Source organism: Aythya ferina (assembly GCF_964211825.1).
Source record: "Aythya ferina genome assembly, chromosome: 1".
Lineage (NCBI taxonomy): Eukaryota > Metazoa > Chordata > Aves > Anseriformes > Anatidae > Aythya > Aythya ferina.
In genome coordinates, this window is record NC_140296.1 from 89,934,799 (window position 1) to 89,953,657 (window position 18,859).

Here is an 18,859-nt window from a genome sequence, read left to right on the forward strand (position 1 = left end):
TTCAGAGCTTTGTAAAACTGAACTTCTTGATGACTTACACAGCAGTACAGCTTTTATCTGTTTTAATAGTAACTACATTCAAAGCTTTCAACTCCAGATTCTAAGTAGTGCAGAAAAGCATCTTATTTAAAAATTAAATAAACAATGAATTGCTGCAACTTCTGCCTACAAACTTCCTATTTAACTTCTGAGTTAAAGGAGGATTCAAACACAAACTTGAGAATCTAAGTACTGGAAGTTCAGGACATCCTGAATAGTGCTTTGAATCACATCTGAGTAAAGTGCATAAAATACATGGCATTAATAATCCCTTAGTAAACAAGTTCGTGGTTTGGGTTTGTATTGGGAAGCTGGTTGGATTTCTCCAGATTTTTTGCCATCCTACATCGTGCTCTCATGTTTATTTTCACAGACAAATGCAGGAAATGAACCAGACATGGAAGATGAACAAGTTTGCTGTGAAGCGTTGGAGGTGATGACCCTATGTTTTGCTTTGATTCCAACAGCACTGGATGCACTCAGTAAAGAAAAAGCATGGCAGACGTTCATCATTGATTTGCTATTGCACTGCCACAGCAAGTAAGTTTGGATGGTTGTCTTTGATCACAAGTATCATTTTCCAATTCAAAATTGGAAACACAGAAACAACTCTGTGCCTAAACACAGAGAAGTGACTTTAATAATTTTTCCTAAGTTACTGTTTAGGAATATAAATCTGTAAGTTGGGTACCTATCATAAAGTGATAATGTACAAACGAGGGCAACAAAGAGCTGGAAAGCATGGCCTATGAGGAGAGGCTGAGGACGTTTGGTTTTTCTAGTCTGGAGAAAAGGAGGCTGAGAGGTGACCTTGTTGCTCTCTGCAACTTCCTGAGGAGGGGAAAAGGGGAGGGAGGTGCTGGTCTCTTCTCGCTAGTAGCTGATGACAGGATGCTCAAGAACAGCACAAAGCTGCATCAAGGGAGGATCAAAGTGGACGTTGGGATAAAATTCTTTACTGTGAGGGTGGTCAAACACTGGAACAGGCTTCCTAGAGAGGTGGTTGATGCCCCAAACCTGTAGGTGTTCAAGAGACATTTCGATAAGGACCGAAGTTTTAACTTAGGGTTAGCCCTGAAGTGGTCGGGCAGTTGGACTCCATGATTTTTTTAGGTCCGTTCAAACTGAACTGCTCTCTTTTATAAGTCCTATCTTCCATGTACTCTTACGGAGAATATTGTCAAGCCTGACAATGTTCTGCTTGTAGCTTTTGAATAATTCATTTTTATTTTGAATAAAATATTAGGTGCTTTACAGTTTTTCAGAAACTGTGAACACTCACTACATCAGAACACAGAAGTGGCTTAGATGCAATAGAACTTTCCAATAATTACTTTCTTTCCATTATGTACAGTCCTGGCAGTTCGAGGAGGTGGAGGAAGTTTAAATTTAATCCTTTTGGTTTTCTCGCATCAGAGCGGTAACACTTGTGACTCATCACATGACTTGCAAACATTTATATAAAGCTGTCACATCATAGCTGTCATGTGGCACGGTGGCAGCATCGTTGTGGAACTAGTCAAGTTGTAGGTCCCTCAATACATTTTTCATGGAGTCAGGTTGTGGTACTCACAGGTGACTGGCGTCAGAATTTCAGCACATGTAGGTGAAACTGTGGAGCGTTATAAAGCCTGTGGGATTTTCACTATCAGCACATTTTATTACAACCTGTGATGCAGGATGTTGTATTTTTGTCTGTGAGAAACTTTATGAAAACATCAGCTCAGCAATCAGATCCCATAAAGAGTTACCAATCATTAAGAACAAAACTGACACCCACCATCCCATGGTCCTTCTGCAACTCAGAGCAATGCAGTAGAACTTGCAAAGATCAGAGAATGGTGACAAGGAAGATCAAAGCTCTGAAATAACTTCCATCTGAGGAACAGCTGAATAGCTTGGGGCACTTTGTATTGGAGAAAAGATAAATGGTGGGAGGAGAATACCACAGAGACCTTTAAAATCAGAAGTAGCAAAGAGAATAAATAGGGAACAGTGTTTCTTTCCCTTTCATAGTTGTAAAAACTTGAGTGTAACATTTAAGCAATGTAAACCTTCAGAAATGGTTTGAGGGGTTCTTTCATGAATTTGTCCAGTGGGGGCTATAAAATCCTACTTCTGGTATTTTTGCTGAATCACAAGCTGCTAGAAGCTGAGAGAACATTCTGGGGAAGTATTACTGCTTGCTTTCCGAAGTGTGTACCAGAGACACTGTCTTAGCCTAGGTACTACTTCGCTCTGACCTCATGGTCATTCTTGCATGTCTTTGAAGCACAATTAACCATACGTAGAAAAGCTCTGGAAGAAATAGGATTCTTCTGTGCGCTTTCCACAGTGACCCAAAGGGCAGAAAACAGTGACAGGCACACCAAAAAGACACTAAAATTTAGTTTCTTACACGTTGCGACACTTTCATAGAGCAAAATATTATTTTTTTCTCTTCCCATGCAAGCAGTTACGTTTATAGGTTTTACAAGACATGATACTAAGGCAATCTTAAAATTTTGAATTCTTAAAACTTATAATAGGTTTTATCTTTTTTTTTAATCCCTTCCCCACTGCAATATAACTGGTTAGAATGAAAGTTTATTTTGATGCTAGCCATTTGAATTTTCAGGGGTCTTCTTTTCTTTAATCTTCTGATGATAAATTTTGATCTCATTATAGATGCTTAGCAAACTACTGTAGTGAAAGGTAAAAGTACTTTTAGGAGGATTGTTTTGTTTTGTCTTTTAGGCACATCTTAGGCTTGATTAGATAGAAAGGTAAGTCAACACTTATTTAGGGTTGCAAACTGCTTTTTAAGCTATCCAATATTTGCTGGTAGATGTGCAGGTTTAGTGGTTAGTTGGTGATAGTTTCTTTTACTTTGAAACATTTGACTTGTGGAACAGATTTTGTAATAGTAACTCATGTCTAAAATATTACTTGGAGAAACAAAATGAATAGCCAATGAATAATTAAAGTATTCTTTTTTTTCTTCTTTTCTAACACGCAGTTTTAGGAAAATGGCATTAAGCAGTGTGACAGATGAGCACGCTTTTTTTTTGACTGTTCTTTTTAGATAGATTGTATTCAATTTTTTTTATTAAATGATTTTCAGAACTGTTCGTCAGATGGCACAGGAGCAATTCTTTTTAATGGCTACGAGGTGTTGCATGGGACAGAGACCTCTCCTTTTCTTCATTACCCTGCTGTTTACTGTTCTAGGGGTAAGTTGCCAGAGGTAAAGGCTTAAGTACAATGTAATTCTCTGTAAAAGTAGTAAGACAAAATACGTGCAAAAGAATGTAAATTGCTATTAACAAGTCATTAAAATACAAACTCCTTTTGACCTGTAGATAAGCAGCAAAATCAGTTTCAGTTTGATGGAGGGGGGTGTTCATTTTCTGATAAGAGTTTCAACAATAAACTTCATATATTCAGTCTTCAGTGAATGTTAACCTTCAAGCAAAAATCATTAGCAGATGAGATACGTACAGATACTGCCTTATTTTACTGGGCCTGCTAGGGATTTTAAATTCTGCATGCTTGTGGCACTCTTCAATGTTTGCTCATTTCCCTGTTTCTTCCCAGTGAAGTATAGAAGGAGGTGCTAAACGGTCCAGAAACAAATAAATTGTTAGCAGCTAAACACAATTGTAAACTCCTAAAAGGTTAAAAATTGTCTTTTTTTTTTTTTTCTTTCATATTTACTGTCAGTTTTACAGAAAATGTTAGTGTTGCACTATAAACAGAAGCATGTATGAATTACAAATCATTCATTTTTGGTTTACGTAGAGTACTGCAAGAGAAAGAGCTAAGCATTCTGGAGACTACTTCACGCTCTTAAGGCATCTTCTGAACTATGCTTACAACAGTAATATTAATGTACCTAATGCTGAAGTTCTTCTCAATAATGAAATTGACTGGCTGAAAAGGATTAGGGTAAGTTTTAGGATCAATTTATGTCTAATAATCAGCTTTTTTATGCTTTGCTGTGAAGTATAGTTTTAAGCTTTACTTAGATGTATTTTACAGTATCCTAACTTTCTCTTAAATGGCAGGATGAAGTAAAAAGAACAGGGGAAACAGGTGTTGAAGAAACTATCTTAGAGGGTCACCTTGGAGTAACAAAAGAGTTGCTAGCATTCCAGACACCTGAGAAGAAATACCATATTGGTTGTGAAAAAGGAGGTGCTAATCTCATTAAAGTAAGCTTTTTGACCTGTGTAGTTTCTTGATTGTTACTTCTAAATCAGTAAGAGAAGCTTTGTTTCTTGTGATCTATAAACACAGAAGGTCCCAATTTAACTGTTTGATGAGGGTTTCTTATTGGAGTTCAGTGTTTTCTTATGAATGAAATATATATTTCATTCTTAAGAGTACTTGAGATTCTCTTTCTTCAGAATCATTGTGTGAGACATTGTAAACTTCTTCCAAGACTCATCAAACATCACAAAAGGATAGCGAGATAGATGCAGGATAGACCTGTATAGGACTACTCTCTTTCATTACCTCTGTATTTTTTTTTCCACATGTTCTTAACTAGCGCTGTTAATGTTTTGGCAGATTTGAACAAATGCACGACGTCTGACCATCTCTTCTATCAGATGTTTTCTTTATATATCTGACATAATACAGCAGCAATGTTTTTTCCAGCAGTAATGGATAAAGAGCTTTATATAATACTGATTTGGGAAAAAAAAAAAAAGACCAATCAAGAATAATACAGGTTTATTCTTAACTTGGGGAAGGAGGTTCTAGTGAACCACTTCAGAGTAGAGTTATTCTGTTCTAAATGTAAAAGCTCACTAGGTTATCGGTCTCAATTTTAACTCTTATTTTTAAGTACTCCAGTTCTCAGTCATTTATATAATAACTTCTGATCTGTTACAAAGTAGGGTGTATTTTTATGTTAATAAGTGATTTATTTTCTTCTGTCTTTTTCAGGAGTTGATAGATGATTTCATCTTTCCAGCATCCAATGTTTATTTACAATACATGAGAAATGGAGAATTGCCTGCTGAGCAGGCCATACCAGTCTGTAGTTCACCAGCTACTATTAATGCTGGCTTTGAGCTACTAGTTGCACTAGCAGTTGGATGTGTCCGAAATCTCAAACAGATAGTAGACACCTTGACTGAAATGTATTACATAGGTACAGCAATCACTAGTATGTAATATTTTAAACTATTTTCTATTTTTTATATATATAAAATGTATAAGTTTTATTTGTATTATCGACTGAACTAGATTTTTTTTTATGTTGTGGTTTGTAGCTGCTTTTAATGTTGCAAAATCAGGCCATCAAAAGTTAGAAAAGTTTGTTAGTGTAACCTATATTTACTCTTCTTTATTCATTAATGTACTGATTGCATTATATGATTGTGTATCTGTTACAGCCCCTGTCTCTTAGGAAGAGACTCTTCCTACTCTGATCTCTGCCTATCCCCCTTTGTTCCTACCAGTTCCCAAGAACCTCATTCTGTCCGTCTGCTACATACGTCTAATTGTTTAAGGCTCTGCCTAACCAACCCCAGCACCTCATCAGATACTTTCCGCCTCGTTTTTATGCCAGTGTCTTGGTTGCTCACCTAATTTGTCATCTTTGTACACAGATATAGCTGCACTGTTCTGTTCTGCTTTTTAGTACCATACTAATTCCCTGCTTGTCATAGTCCTTTCTCTAAAATTTTTGTCTCATTTTTGGCTTTGCCTCAGCACAGCTCTACACTTAAAGAACTTTTTCCGTCTTAGTGGAGAAAGATAATAGCAAAAGTAGTATGTACAAAAATATAGGCAAGTTAGTGTTTTAAAAGCTTACAGTCATGAAAAATGGGTGAATTTTCACAGGGATAGCAAAAAGTTTGTGGTTAACACATTTTTTATCAGTAAAAAATATATGAAGGATTTTCTTAAACAAACAAACAAACAAGACAATATTTTGTGCAACCCTGTATAGGATAACTAAACTATTTTGGCTGTAATATTAACAGGGGAAAAACAGGCTGATATTTCACAGAATTTTAAAACTTGCAGAGTTTAGCAAAACTATAAGCAACGAGAAATAGCATCCCATAGTGGGAATTGTCCGCTGCCTCTCACAGTAGCATTGCTGCTTGCCAAGTTGGTGGTATCAGTGAGTCTCTTGAATAGTTAGTTGCCTGTGAAGTTTTTCAGTCTCTTGTTGTTTGGTTCCATTTCAAATGAACGAATGAAAAGGGCGGCTATATGTTTTTCCCCCCTTACCCTATCCATTTTTACTCACCTTTTTCTATTGGGAAACAGTGTATTCCTTATCACAGAACAGTTAGACAAAGAAATCTCTTACAAGTCATATAGATAACATTATTTAAAACTGTTTTCCATCCAAAAGCAAGGCATAAGTGAAATATTGTAACATTTAACAATATTATAGATATATGAAAGACCTGTAAGTTGGTTATGTATTCTAGATTAATTTCTTTCTTCTAACAAGTCTGTAATGCTTCAACTAAGAAATTTGCTAATGTAGAGGGGAAGACTTACGTTTGGTACGTAGACTGTTTTTTTGTCTAGCCACTGTTTTAGTTGCAGAGCAGAAGAAAGTGGTGTAGCCTTAAGATTAAAGAGAGTTCTGCAACGTATGAAAAGTGTGTTAATTTTAGCAATTAATGTTCTAGTGAAATATTTGTTTTGTTAAATGGCAGCATGATTCAGACTAACAGTGATTTTTTGCAACTGTCCTCTGTACTGCAACTGATAGTCTAATATTTCTATAACAAAGTAATTTTTCTAATCGCGTTCTGCTATTTTTCCTTAGCTTGTGAAGCGCTTACGGAATGGGAATATCTACCACCTGTAGGGCCTCGACCACCAAAGGGATTTGTAGGATTAAAAAACGCTGGTGCCACTTGTTACATGAATTCTGTCATTCAGCAGCTGTACATGATTCCAGCCATCAGAAATGGGATTCTTGCAATTGAGGGCACAGGCAGTGATGTAGATGATGATATGTCTGGGGATGAAAAGCAGGACAATGAGGTAAATTTAATTACATACAACTTGCTAACATCTTTCATCAAAAATACTTTTTATTTTAAAAGCTTGTAATAAACCTAAGTGACTGCTTTCCTTTGCTAGCAGTGGGGACAATAGCATGATATTTCTTATTTGAATAGGCTTGCTGTCAGAGAGACAGTTGAAGAGATCCAAGTAGCAAGGTTTGCAGAATTCCTTCTCATAGATGAGTACTTGAAAGCACCATACACTCTTTCTGTCACTAGTGCTCCACTAATGCATACAAACACATTGTTTACTTATTCGTGTGGGTATGTGAAACACTTTAGATGGTTAAAAAATAAAAAATAAAAAATAAAAAAGGGATATAACCAGCTATAATATAGCTACATATCAAAGTTAATTGCACAGACTTTTTTTTCTGCTTTTCAGAGCAACGTTGACCCACGAGATGATGTGTTTGGCTATCCACATCAATATGAAGACAAACCAGCACTGAGTAAAACAGAAGATAGAAAAGAGTATAATATTGGAGTTCTGAGGCATCTCCAAGTAATTTTTGGACACCTAGCAGCTTCCAGGCTACAGTACTATGTACCAAGAGGGTTTTGGAAACAATTTAGGTAAATAGAAAATTCATTATTGATGTCTGTTTGCTGGAACACTGAAAGAACACAAAACAAATTGTAGTAGAAGAAATGTTAACAGTGTAAATTAGTAGAATTTCTGCAACTTTGTATCTGTTACCCTACCTTTTCACTATTCTGTAGAAGTCTGTTAAAAAGCCAAAATTTACAGCAGGGTAATTTTAATTCTATCAGTTCTTGGGCTTGATATTTAATCTTTAAGTATGAAGTTTGTACACAAAAGCTGTTTTCTGCTTGGCAGTGAATGAGTGTCAGGAACAGAGTGACAGTTGATAATACTACCTCACAAACCAGTAGTTTTACTCAGTCAGGAGGAAGGATTAGTAGCTTAAGTGATTCTTTGTAAATAAATTGTTGAGGAACAGAATAAAAAGTGACAAGAATATGCTTTTGCTTTCAGACTTTGGGGTGAACCTGTAAATCTGCGTGAACAACATGATGCTTTAGAATTTTTTAATTCCTTGGTGGACAGTTTAGATGAAGCTTTAAAAGCTTTGGGCCATCCAGCAATGTTAAGTAAAGTTTTAGGAGGGTCCTTCGCCGATCAGAAGATTTGTCAAGGATGCCCACATCGGTAAGTGTTTTCGGATTCCTTCTTATAGAAAAATAACTTATGTTTTTATATGAAAACTATAATGAAGATGCTGTAAAACAGACAACCTTATAAAAGCGAGTGGAGAATCAAGATGTTTGTTTTTTTCTAAAGCTCCTAGAAATTACCTTGTTTTTCCACAGCCTTAAAATTGGTCTTGAAATGATTTGAAATACTGAATTATTACTGCTTCTACTTAACCAGTTTGTATGTGAAGCGTTGTGTATTGATTAGGGGAAGAAAAGATACAGCTTTTTCATATTAAAAGTGAAAACACCTCAGGGACCAAATGCAATGTATAAAATTCTGTGACATGGCCAGCAGCTGTTGCTCTTTTCTATCTTCTGTAGTGTGCAGATAGAGCTGACCCAAGTATGAATGTTTTTTTCCAATGAGTAAACTGCATTTGTACTGTGTGTAAGCTTTAGTTAAGCAGAGTGATGTTTCCCTTCTGATTGCTGTTGCATTTTTTTTAATAAGAGTTGAATACAGAATACTGGAATTTCAGCTTCGTGTAGAGCATGTATTAAAAACACGGAGCAGACTGAATATCTCTAGCCTGCTGTCTTGTTGATGATGGTGATCAATGACAAACGATCAGGCGTTGTAGGTATTGTAATGTTTTACTCTAGACGTTTTCTTCTGTATCCTCCAGAGATAGATGATCAGAATCATATGCAAAATTCAAGACAGTCTGATGGATTTGTTGTTTCAACAGTTGGCTTCTTTATTATTGAGTTAAATTTGGCATTGCTAACAATTGGCCTTCTTACTGTTCAGTACCTTTTTCAGATCATTTGTGACTTTTACACAAGATAAATCTCTATATGCATTACTATTGCAAATTCTCTTTGTTGTGAAAATTGACCATTTAGCCTTGTCCTTCAATTAGCAAATAAAAAACAGGGAAGAACACTGATACAAACTGATTTTGTTGTGATAATCTTTCAACTTCAGTTGAGTTTGTGTGTGAATTAAAAGAACTTCTAAATGGAATTGTGTAAGTTTCATGGTTTAAAATATATGGCTAGAAATAAGTTGAATACTGTGAAGATAAAAATAAAAATGTGGATTTCATTTTATGTGTAATGACTAATAAATAGAAGATAAAGATGTGAAGCAGCCTGAGTTACCATTCTTTCCTGATGTTATGTACTATCTCTGTTATGTACTACCTTTCTTTTTGGAACTCTACTAAATTTGCACAACTGTACTTCTTAATAAAAATGTAGCCTGATTGTAGTTTTGGAAGGAGAAAACTGATGATTAGTTTAACTAGTAGAGTATGGCAGATTAACAGGTTTTCTTTTTTTATTGTGAGTTATTTAACAGTGAATGAATATTATTGTTTTGTTTGGTCGAAGTGTTTTTAAATATTAATTTGTTCACTGTTATAAAAACTTTTGTACGCTTGATTGTTTGTCAAAGAAACAGGCCCTGTGGAGTTATGTTTGAATAGACGTGACCTTTTTAATTTTTCATTGCTTGTTTCTCTGTTTAAAAAACAAACAAATCCATGCTTGTCCAAGATGCCTTAACTGGTTGTCTCTCAGGCATTTCTGGTTCATTGTTTTGAGTTTGTTAAAAGGTTGTATCAGAACACAGCAAAAAGTTAGACGTAAGTATTCAAAGTGGTGTTTATGAAGACAGCTATTTAGTTTTGTTCAGTTAGAAAAATTAAAAGGCATGTTTAAAATTTTTTTCAAACTGTTGTGTTCAGGTATGATACGATGTTTGTGCTTATTAGTCTAATTCCTGACAGCAAAGTTCAGCAATTGAAACAAGTATTGCTAGATTTGTATTATAGTACTCTACTTTGTTCTCTGTACTTCTCTTCTACTGGCTCAAGGATGCTGAGAGTCTGTCATGATACTTCAGCTGCTTTAAAAACAAGATGTGCTACAAGATTCAACTTTCACAATCTTTTCGTCAAACTTAGAGACGAGCAAGCAATTGCAGTCTTCATATAGTAGCTACTGTTAGTGCAGATGGAAAAATACAATGTGCAGATACAATAATGTAATTGTAGGAAGACTGCAATTAAAAAAGAGTTCGGGTCTTTTTTACTGTTTAACTCCTTTTGCCAGAGGTTGACATCAAATGCTGAATAACCTATTTGCAGTAGGGTACTATGTAGCAGCATCAACGTAAGTTAAATATGTTTTCTCTTATTGAGAATATGCCTTATTAATAAGTTGAATATGGATCTGAATATGAATAAGTTGAATATGCCTTTCTCTTATATTTGCCTATTCATTGGTAGGTATGAATGTGAGGAATCCTTCACAACTCTGAATGTAGATATAAGAAATCACCAAAACCTTCTTGATTCTTTGGAACAGTATGTCAAAGGAGATTTACTGGAAGGTGCAAATGCATATCATTGTGAAAAATGCAACAAAAAGGTAATGATTCCTTATATATTAAACTTGTATACAAATGTATGGTTACAGCTGTTCTAGGTTCAGTCATGGTTTGTGTTTAGGAAAAAGTTACCAAATTTAGTTGTTGATAAAAGCATATGGATGGGAACTAAAGAGCTGATAATTGCCAATGTTTTGTGGTTTTTTTTGTTTTTTTTTAGGTTGATACAGTCAAACGCTTGTTGATTAAGAAGTTGCCTCCTGTTCTTGCGATCCAGTTGAAACGATTTGATTATGACTGGGAAAGGGAATGTGCAATCAAGTTCAACGACTATTTTGAATTTCCAAGAGAGCTGGACATGGAGCCTTACACAGTGGCAGGTGTAGCTAAATTGGAAGGGGATGATGTAAATCCTGAAAATCAAATAATACAAAACGAACAGTCAGAAAATGAACACTGTGGGAGCACAAAATACAGGCTTGTTGGTGTACTTGTACACAGTGGCCAGGCCAGTGGTGGACATTATTATTCTTACATTATCCAGAGGAATGGTGGAGATGGTGAGAAAAATCGGTGGTACAAATTTGATGATGGAGATGTGACAGAGTGTAAAATGGATGATGATGAAGAAATGAAAAATCAGTGTTTTGGTGGAGAATACATGGGAGAAGTATTTGATCACATGATGAAGCGTATGTCCTACCGACGCCAGAAGAGGTGGTGGAATGCTTATATCCTTTTTTATGAACGTATGGACACGATAGACAAAGACAATGAACTAATAAAATACATTTCGGAACTTGCTATCACCACTAAACCCCATCAGATTAAAATGCCATCAGCCATTGAACGAAGTGTCCGGAAGCAGAACGTGCAGTTCATGCACAATCGTATGCAGTACAGCCTAGAATATTTCCAGTTCATAAAGAAGTTGCTCACGTGTAACAGTGTCTACTTAAATCCTCCTCCAGGTTAGTACTTGAGTGCCATACTTACGGGTTAATTTCTTGCAAGGAGAGCTTTGATTACGTTGTCAAGAATTTGTCTAGCCAATGAAAATTTTACACATTCTGCTTTGAATACCTTCTGGATTTCTGCAATTAGACATCTGTTGCCGAGTTGGTCATCAGTGATAGCACGTGGGAATATTGAGCAAAAAATACTTCAATAACCTGGCAACCATTGGTCAGTTTATGTACTAAGTTACATTAAAATACTTAAGTTTTTGAGGGGTTCTGCTGAAGACAGTTCTTACAGGTGAGATGCTGAAAGATTTCTAAACATCAATAACATGTAACAGAAGGTTTACGTATGCCTGTCTTAAAGCTTACGTTTTCAAATGACACCTTATAGAAGCTAAGGCAGTTTTGATGTTTCCTATTAAAATTTGAACACCCGTGCCAGACAAAATGTTAATCTCGAATCTGTTAAATTATTAAAACTAAATCACTTTTACTTTGTCTACATGTGAGCATTTTGTTTTTTCTTTAGGACAAGATCATCTGTTGCCTGAAGCAGAAGAAATAACTATGATTAGTATTCAGCTTGCTGCTAGATTTCTCTTCACCACAGGATTTCATACAAAGAAAATAGTCCGTGGCCCTGCTAGTGATTGGTATCTTATCTTTTTAACAACAATTACAGTTTTGGAAGTTCAGTGTCTGTTAAAAGATCCTAGTTGTGTACACATGGCAACAGAAGGTGTTAGTGGTCCGTCCTGTCTTCCACCCCTCCCCCAAATCTGTGGTCAAGCTGCACATGAAAAAGGGGGAAATACTGGGAAGAAAATGAGCCTTAAAATAAGCTGCTGAGCTGAACAGCATTTTTTTTTAATAGAGCTTAAATCTGCTTTTTCATTTGTGACAATAGAGTCTGCATTTTTAGAGCAAAATAATAGGTTGTGTATTTTGACTTCAATTCAGAATGGTTTGTTCATAGTTCAGTTAGTTTTAAACAAAGCTCTTTTCAACCCAAAGTTATGCAGCTAATATTTGTGTCCTGTTTCTGAAAGTCTGTTACTTTCATACTCTGCTAAAAGAGTCTAAAGTTTCAGAGTGCTTATAGATACTGCTGAGGGGCCTGTGATTCAAATCTGTGTGGGTTATAACAAACTGCAATAGCCTTACAGCACCACAGCATTTTCACCACTGTCGTTCTTTAAACTGTTACTGGGTTCAGGAGAGAAGAGAGCAGGTTACTTCTGACAGAGCTAGGGAGAAAATCTAGTATTCATTATCAATAGTTTCCCAGAAACAAGTAAGTAGTTCTGTAATACATGGCAAATGTGTGCCTCGCTTTCTTCTCCCAACAGCAACCTTCAGAGCAGTTGTTACCCCTGTTATTTTAAGAGATCAAGAGGTGTTCATGTATTTCTGCAGAGGACAGAAGTCACACAAGACCTCTCCAAGACAGATATTTTACTCTTCTTTTTTTAATGATCTGTAAAAGAATATAAATTCCTGATAGGAATAATATGCTTGGTTGCAGGTCTTATACACAGCTTGTAAAGTCCACCTCAAGCATTCTCTGTCGTTTACTCCTCCCCCATTTCCAATACAGAGGGAATGAGGACTGCCTGTTTACAGCTGTGTTGAGTAGTGGTTTGGAGGTTAGGGAACATAATCCTTTGTTCATTCTTATGGATGGTAGAAGTGAAATGCTACACTTTAATACCTTTTTTATTGATTTTTTTTTTGTATGTGTGTGACTGTAAAAAAATATATATATATTGCTATAAGAGCTACAGTTTATCTGATTGTAAACATTTTGTGAGCAAAAATGTTTGGAGGTCACCTTTAATGTGTATTTTCAAGTTCTGCAAAAAGAATACATCTTTCAATTTATTAGTGTCGCAGTCATTAAGTTGTATCGTTTATTTTCAGGTATGATGCATTATGCATCCTTCTCCGTCACAGCAAGAATGTACGCTTTTGGTTTGCACATAATGTCCTTTTTAATGTTTCAAACCGCTTCTCTGAGTATCTCCTGGAATGCCCTAGTGCTGAAGTTAGGGGTGCGTTTGCAAAACTTATAGTATTTATTGCACATTTTTCGTTGCAAGATGGACCATGTCCTTCACCTTTTGCCTCTCCTGGACCTTCCAGTCAGGTATTTAATTTTCTAATGAAAAGCTTCTGAAACTTGTTCTTATTTCTTCATTATAAGTGTTTAATATAAGCTAATTCTGGAATAGATGCATTAGTGTTTACAGGAAAACTGTTCTACGTACCGTTAGGCAACTCGACCAGTTCATGAGAGGTGCTGTCAGGGGGGTTCAGTTTCATCTCGTTTGTAAATCTCTGTCAGGACTAAGTAGCAAGAACTTTGAGTTTAGTTGGAAGTATGAAACTACAAAATAAAAGGAATGGCTTGTAGCTAGGTAATGAAAAGGAAAGTGAACCCTTGTTTTCCATTTAGAATTTTAAAAAGTAGGAGTTACCTAGAGTACTTTCCTTGCATTCTGCAACACTGAAATAATCAAAAGTTTTAACTTTGCATAGGAGTAGAAAGTGAATTGCCTAGTTTTATATGCCCAGAACTGCCAAACAAAACACAAAAAAGCCGAAATCTTAATGTTGTAGTTGGCATAACAATGTTTTTGTTTGCACTGTATTGAAATCGAACTGTATTAAAATCTAAGGGAAAAAAACAACTTTTATGAACCTTTGCTATGTCAAATTTTTAAGGTTTTTAATGTCTACAGTAAGACAATTATTTCATTTGTATTATTCCATTTTTTTTTCAGAGTATTTTCACTACTGAATCCAACAAAAGAGTTAGTTTTATGTTAAGGTTACATATATTTTGATAGTGGGTTGTTTGGGATTTTTTGTTTTGTTCTGCAGGAGGCATTTGAGATAAACCTGTAGGTGTGATTTGGTTGTTTATTTTATTCTGTGAAGTTCACAGTGGAACTGCACGTGCTTTTTACAGTTAAAAACTTACATACTTGTATAATTTCTCAGACTTGTATGATACTTAGTGATGCAAGTCTTATTCATTGTATATCTACCTTACTAGTATATTAGTGTATTGCTGTGCTCAGGACTTTTTGTGTGAGGTTCAGAAGACAAGCTGCTAGTGTTTTAAGTCCCTTCTGTTTGGCAGCAGAAAGCAAGAATTAAAAGTATAAACTAAACAAAGATTTTACAGGTTCTGCTGCTAATAATCAAACTTTTTTTTTATAGGCTTATGATAACTTAAGTTTAAGTGATCACTTACTGAGAGCGGTACTAAATCTTCTTAGAAGGGAAGTATCTGAACATGGACGTCACTTGCAGCAGTATTTCAATCTGTTTGTGATGTATGCCAATCTAGGTAAGCAAATCACACACACTTTTTCTGATGTGCTGTAGTAAACTGTTTTTTATTAACTTTTCGGTTTCCCAGGTAATTGCATGAGGATCCAGTTTCTCAGCTTCGGGTAGATTGTTATCATGAGGTGTCTCATAAATTCTCTGTAGAGAATCTGCGCTCTTCCAGTTTAGGATTTGGAGCTTTTGTCTTCCTGCCAGCTTTGGAAGACTAACACAAGAAGCTTGGGGCTATGTGAGCGTGTCCTTCTAAAGACTGTGGGGGTGAAAATCTGTGGCAAGAAAGATTATGCTTCATTCAGGTTTCTTTGCAGGGAGGTCACGAGATCCAAGAAGCATGTGGGACTGTCTTAACTTCTGAAACTGAAGAAGTTGAGAGAGGTGAAAGTTCAGGAAAGAGAGGGATGATTTTTCCATAAAGAAAATGGAGTAGTGCAGATAGTCGTGCTTTATCTATGTGCTCCAGTTGTGCCCCATTGATACTAATTTCTTTAGTTAACCAAGAAACTTGACAGCTACAAATGCAAAACTCTAGCTCTGCAACTGTCTTCCCTTTAAAACCTCTTCATGGGACTGAGGAAATAGCTTAATCTGTGCTTGTTCTTAGACATCGCTTGCCAGAATGCTTTCAACATAGACATCATATGAGGTAAAAGAATGCAAAAATCAGGAAATTCCACTCTGAGTTTATCAAGTATTGCAGTTCATCCAAAATAAACACAAGCAAGAAAAGCCAGTGTTTTTGCAACATAGGAAGGCTTAAGTAAAGTTTTCCCAGGCTTGGGAAAGTGTTTCTGTTCTTAAATGCTAGTATCCTACATTTTCTAATGAAAGCTTAAATTAGAAATTGAGTATGATTGCATATTAATATATGTTTGATAAGCATATTTGAATGCAAGGCTAGTAGGACGACCTGTATTTGCAGATGCTACATTGAAGACCCATTACAAACAAGGTGAAATACAACTGACATGAGATGATTATCAATTTTGTAGTGATGAATGTGAAATACTGGCTGTGACCCTTACAGCATCAATCATTTCTGCTGTGGGTCTTAATTATATCCAGCACTACAGAAAAAGTAGTAGGCATGGATTTAGAAGTACAAAAGACTTGTAACAAATTCTGGATTGTGTAGGTTCTTTGCGTAGAGAGTCACTATCCCATATGCTAAGAATAGAATGAAATAATATCCAAAGTAATTATTCAAAACAAAGATAATTTTTGCTTTTAAACTGAGATCGGTGTTACTCACATTCAAATGAATGGCTGTATCATTTTCATGTAGCATTACCAGCACACTGAAAAATAATGCTAAGCTGTTTCTCAGGTGGGTTAAAACATTGCTGCTTTATGTATTTGTTCTCAGGAAGAGCAATTAAGAGGATTAAAATGTTAGCCAAATGAATTAAGGATTGTTTCTGCACTCCAAGATGGATGAGGGTAGCCACAGGTTCAGACCTAGTGAACTGTCACCAACCTCTACATTTTACTCTTCCAAGTTATGAGGGTCTTCTATCAGGGGCTGTTCTTCTTTCTCATGTGATAAGTCACAAAGTGTCTTTTTCTACAGCATGTCCTACCCAAGATATGGTATTGTTTATAGTGATAGTCTATTAGACCCTCTCTCTTACTCTAACACAAGATACTCTCATCCTTTTGTGTCAAGTAGCATGAAGTGAGAAAATCTGTTCCCCTGGAAAGCCTACAAAATTTTGTAATACGTATTGAACAGCTCTGCCATTGCTGGTTATCACCTCATGCAGGCTATAAATCTGAGGTTCTGTTGGATTCCTTTGTGACTAAAGTGTTAAGTAAGTGTATCAATCCAAATGGTTATTTCAGCATTCCCACATAGGATTGCCACAAACATATGCACAGAGTTTTGGAAGGTCTTTAAAATTGTCTACCCGCACAAAAGGAATTTAATATTTTAAGATAACCCTAGGTAATCGTGTTAATTTAATTTCATCTATAATGTACAATATTTTGATGTAGTTTGTCTATCAAAGCATTCTCAGTCAAGCAGTGTTCCATCATTACCCCCAGAATGGACTTACTGTCACTATAGAAAAGAGATGCCATTCTGCTGTAACTTTTTTCTGAGTTTTCCATGTCATTCAGCGCATTTTGTGTTACTTGATGTGTTTGAAGGCTCTGACTAGGAAAGCACTCAGAATGCAGATGAAAAAGCATAACTTGATTTTATTTCTGGGGCTGGTTGTTATCCTAATCTACTCTGCAAAGACAAACAAAGAAATACTAAACAGTTGTGCTTGTCTTACTACTGTTAACTGAAAGCATCTGTGTGGATGTGGAGTGCTCATTCAGCAAAATATACAATCCACCCTGCCTGCAACACCCCAAGTTGTGTGAGAGAGTTCCATTCGTAACTACAAAACTATCTAATATAACCAAAAAATACTGTAAAACAGCTCTAATAACATGGTATCTGGATTCCTTCATCCTATTAGAACGATGGTAGGTAAGGCTCAGTTGTATTTCAGATTAAGAAAAAACTTTGCAAATGTATGAGAAAGCATGACTTTTAACCAAACTGAGAAATAGAATATAAGATCGAAAGGGGCATATCTTGTTTAATGGTAAGTATGTGCAAGGTACTTTTGTAGTGACACCAACTGATTGATTGAATTAGTTGAATTGTTGGTTGGCTTGGCAGGTTTTTTCATTTTGTTTTTTCTCTCCTTGAATTGATTTTTGTCGCTCTTATTTACACTTACTGCAAAGTATGCCACGGTTGGAAGTGTCTTAAATTTGTAACTGATGTATCTATCTTGTGATGGACAAATCATGGAATATAATATGGAGGGTGTTCATCCTCTTCTGAGCCCCACTATAAACACTTATTTCAAAAAATGACTATTTTTTGTCCCAAAAGACTTCTCTGAAACTTTGCTATTAACACAAATGCTAGTTACTGAAGCGTTAATGAACGCTATTAAGAAATCGTAGTCATCTACTGCTCTTCTTCATTGTGATTTTTTTCATCTGAACATAATTTCTTGTGCGTCTTACGGATTTTCTTTTTTCAGAAAGCATAATGATGATGATAAAAAACAGCAACTGCGAAGTTATCAATTGTGTAGTTATTTTTCTGAAAAAATACATTGTCGGTGCTAAAAATAGGATTTTTTCTTAATTATTTTTTTTTTCCCCTCTAAAGGTGTAGCAGAGAAGACACAACTTCTGAAACTAAATGTTCCTGCAACCTTCATGCTTGTGGCTCTGGATGAAGGTCCAGGCCCTCCAATTAAATACCAGTATGCTGAACTGGGGAAGCTATACACTGTTGTGTCACAACTGATCCGTTGTTGCAATGTGTCATCGCGGATGCAGTCTTCTATCAATGGTATGGTAAATTTTCCACTTTCCTGAACTATTAATTGAGTATATCAATAAATGTCTTTTGTACATATTTTGTTAACCGTGTATGAAATGGATCAGCTGGAAAAATATTTGACTTCTGTGTATAGCAATCCCTTTGTTTAAAGGCATAAATGTTTGTTTTAGACAAAACTGATTTTATATGCTGACAAACTAAAAAACAGATGAAACAAACCTTGGCTTACTACTTCAAGATATGGGAAAACATCTAAATAGTGAAGTAGTTTTTTGCTGATGCAAGATATTAATGATTTAGTTTAATAGTTTAAACTCATTGCAAAGACTTGCAAAAGGTATTTTGATTCTGAGTAGAAAATAATAAATGACTTTCATGTTACCAGGAAAAAGTAATCTGTACAGGAAAAAATTGTACCATGTTCTGAAGTACCTAATAGCGGTTATTGGTAAAGAGATAATGCTTTGGATAGCTCTTGAAAATATCCACTTGGTGCTCATTTGCAGAAAGACAAACAGAAGCCACCACTTTCATTTATAATAGATGAAGAATCAGTTAGAAA

General features: G+C 35.7%; 1 protein-coding gene across 2 annotated transcripts in view; it reads left to right on the plus strand.

The window, feature by feature from the left end:
• USP9X (ubiquitin specific peptidase 9 X-linked) overlaps window positions 1-18,859 on the plus strand; it is a 100,897-nt gene that overhangs the window by 71,991 nt on the left and 10,047 nt on the right. The window contains exons 26-39 of one of the 2 annotated variants that reach the window (XM_084505698.1): window positions 413-579; window positions 3,143-3,251; window positions 3,820-3,966; window positions 4,086-4,232; window positions 4,972-5,179; window positions 6,824-7,044; window positions 7,453-7,643; window positions 8,068-8,241; window positions 10,523-10,664; window positions 10,844-11,594; window positions 12,115-12,238; window positions 13,506-13,731; window positions 14,811-14,940; window positions 18,121-18,306. In XM_084505698.1, coding sequence (XP_084361824.1) covers window positions 413-579; window positions 3,143-3,251; window positions 3,820-3,966; window positions 4,086-4,232; window positions 4,972-5,179; window positions 6,824-7,044; window positions 7,453-7,643; window positions 8,068-8,241; window positions 10,523-10,664; window positions 10,844-11,594; window positions 12,115-12,238; window positions 13,506-13,731; window positions 14,811-14,940; window positions 18,121-18,306 — 2,923 coding nt within the window. Of the gene's footprint in view, window positions 1-412; window positions 580-3,142; window positions 3,252-3,819; window positions 3,967-4,085; window positions 4,233-4,971; window positions 5,195-6,823; window positions 7,045-7,452; window positions 7,644-8,067; window positions 8,242-10,522; window positions 10,665-10,843; window positions 11,595-12,114; window positions 12,239-13,505; window positions 13,732-14,810; window positions 14,941-18,120; window positions 18,307-18,859 lie in introns of both variants that reach the window. The other variant, XM_084505697.1, reaches the window with a different exon arrangement.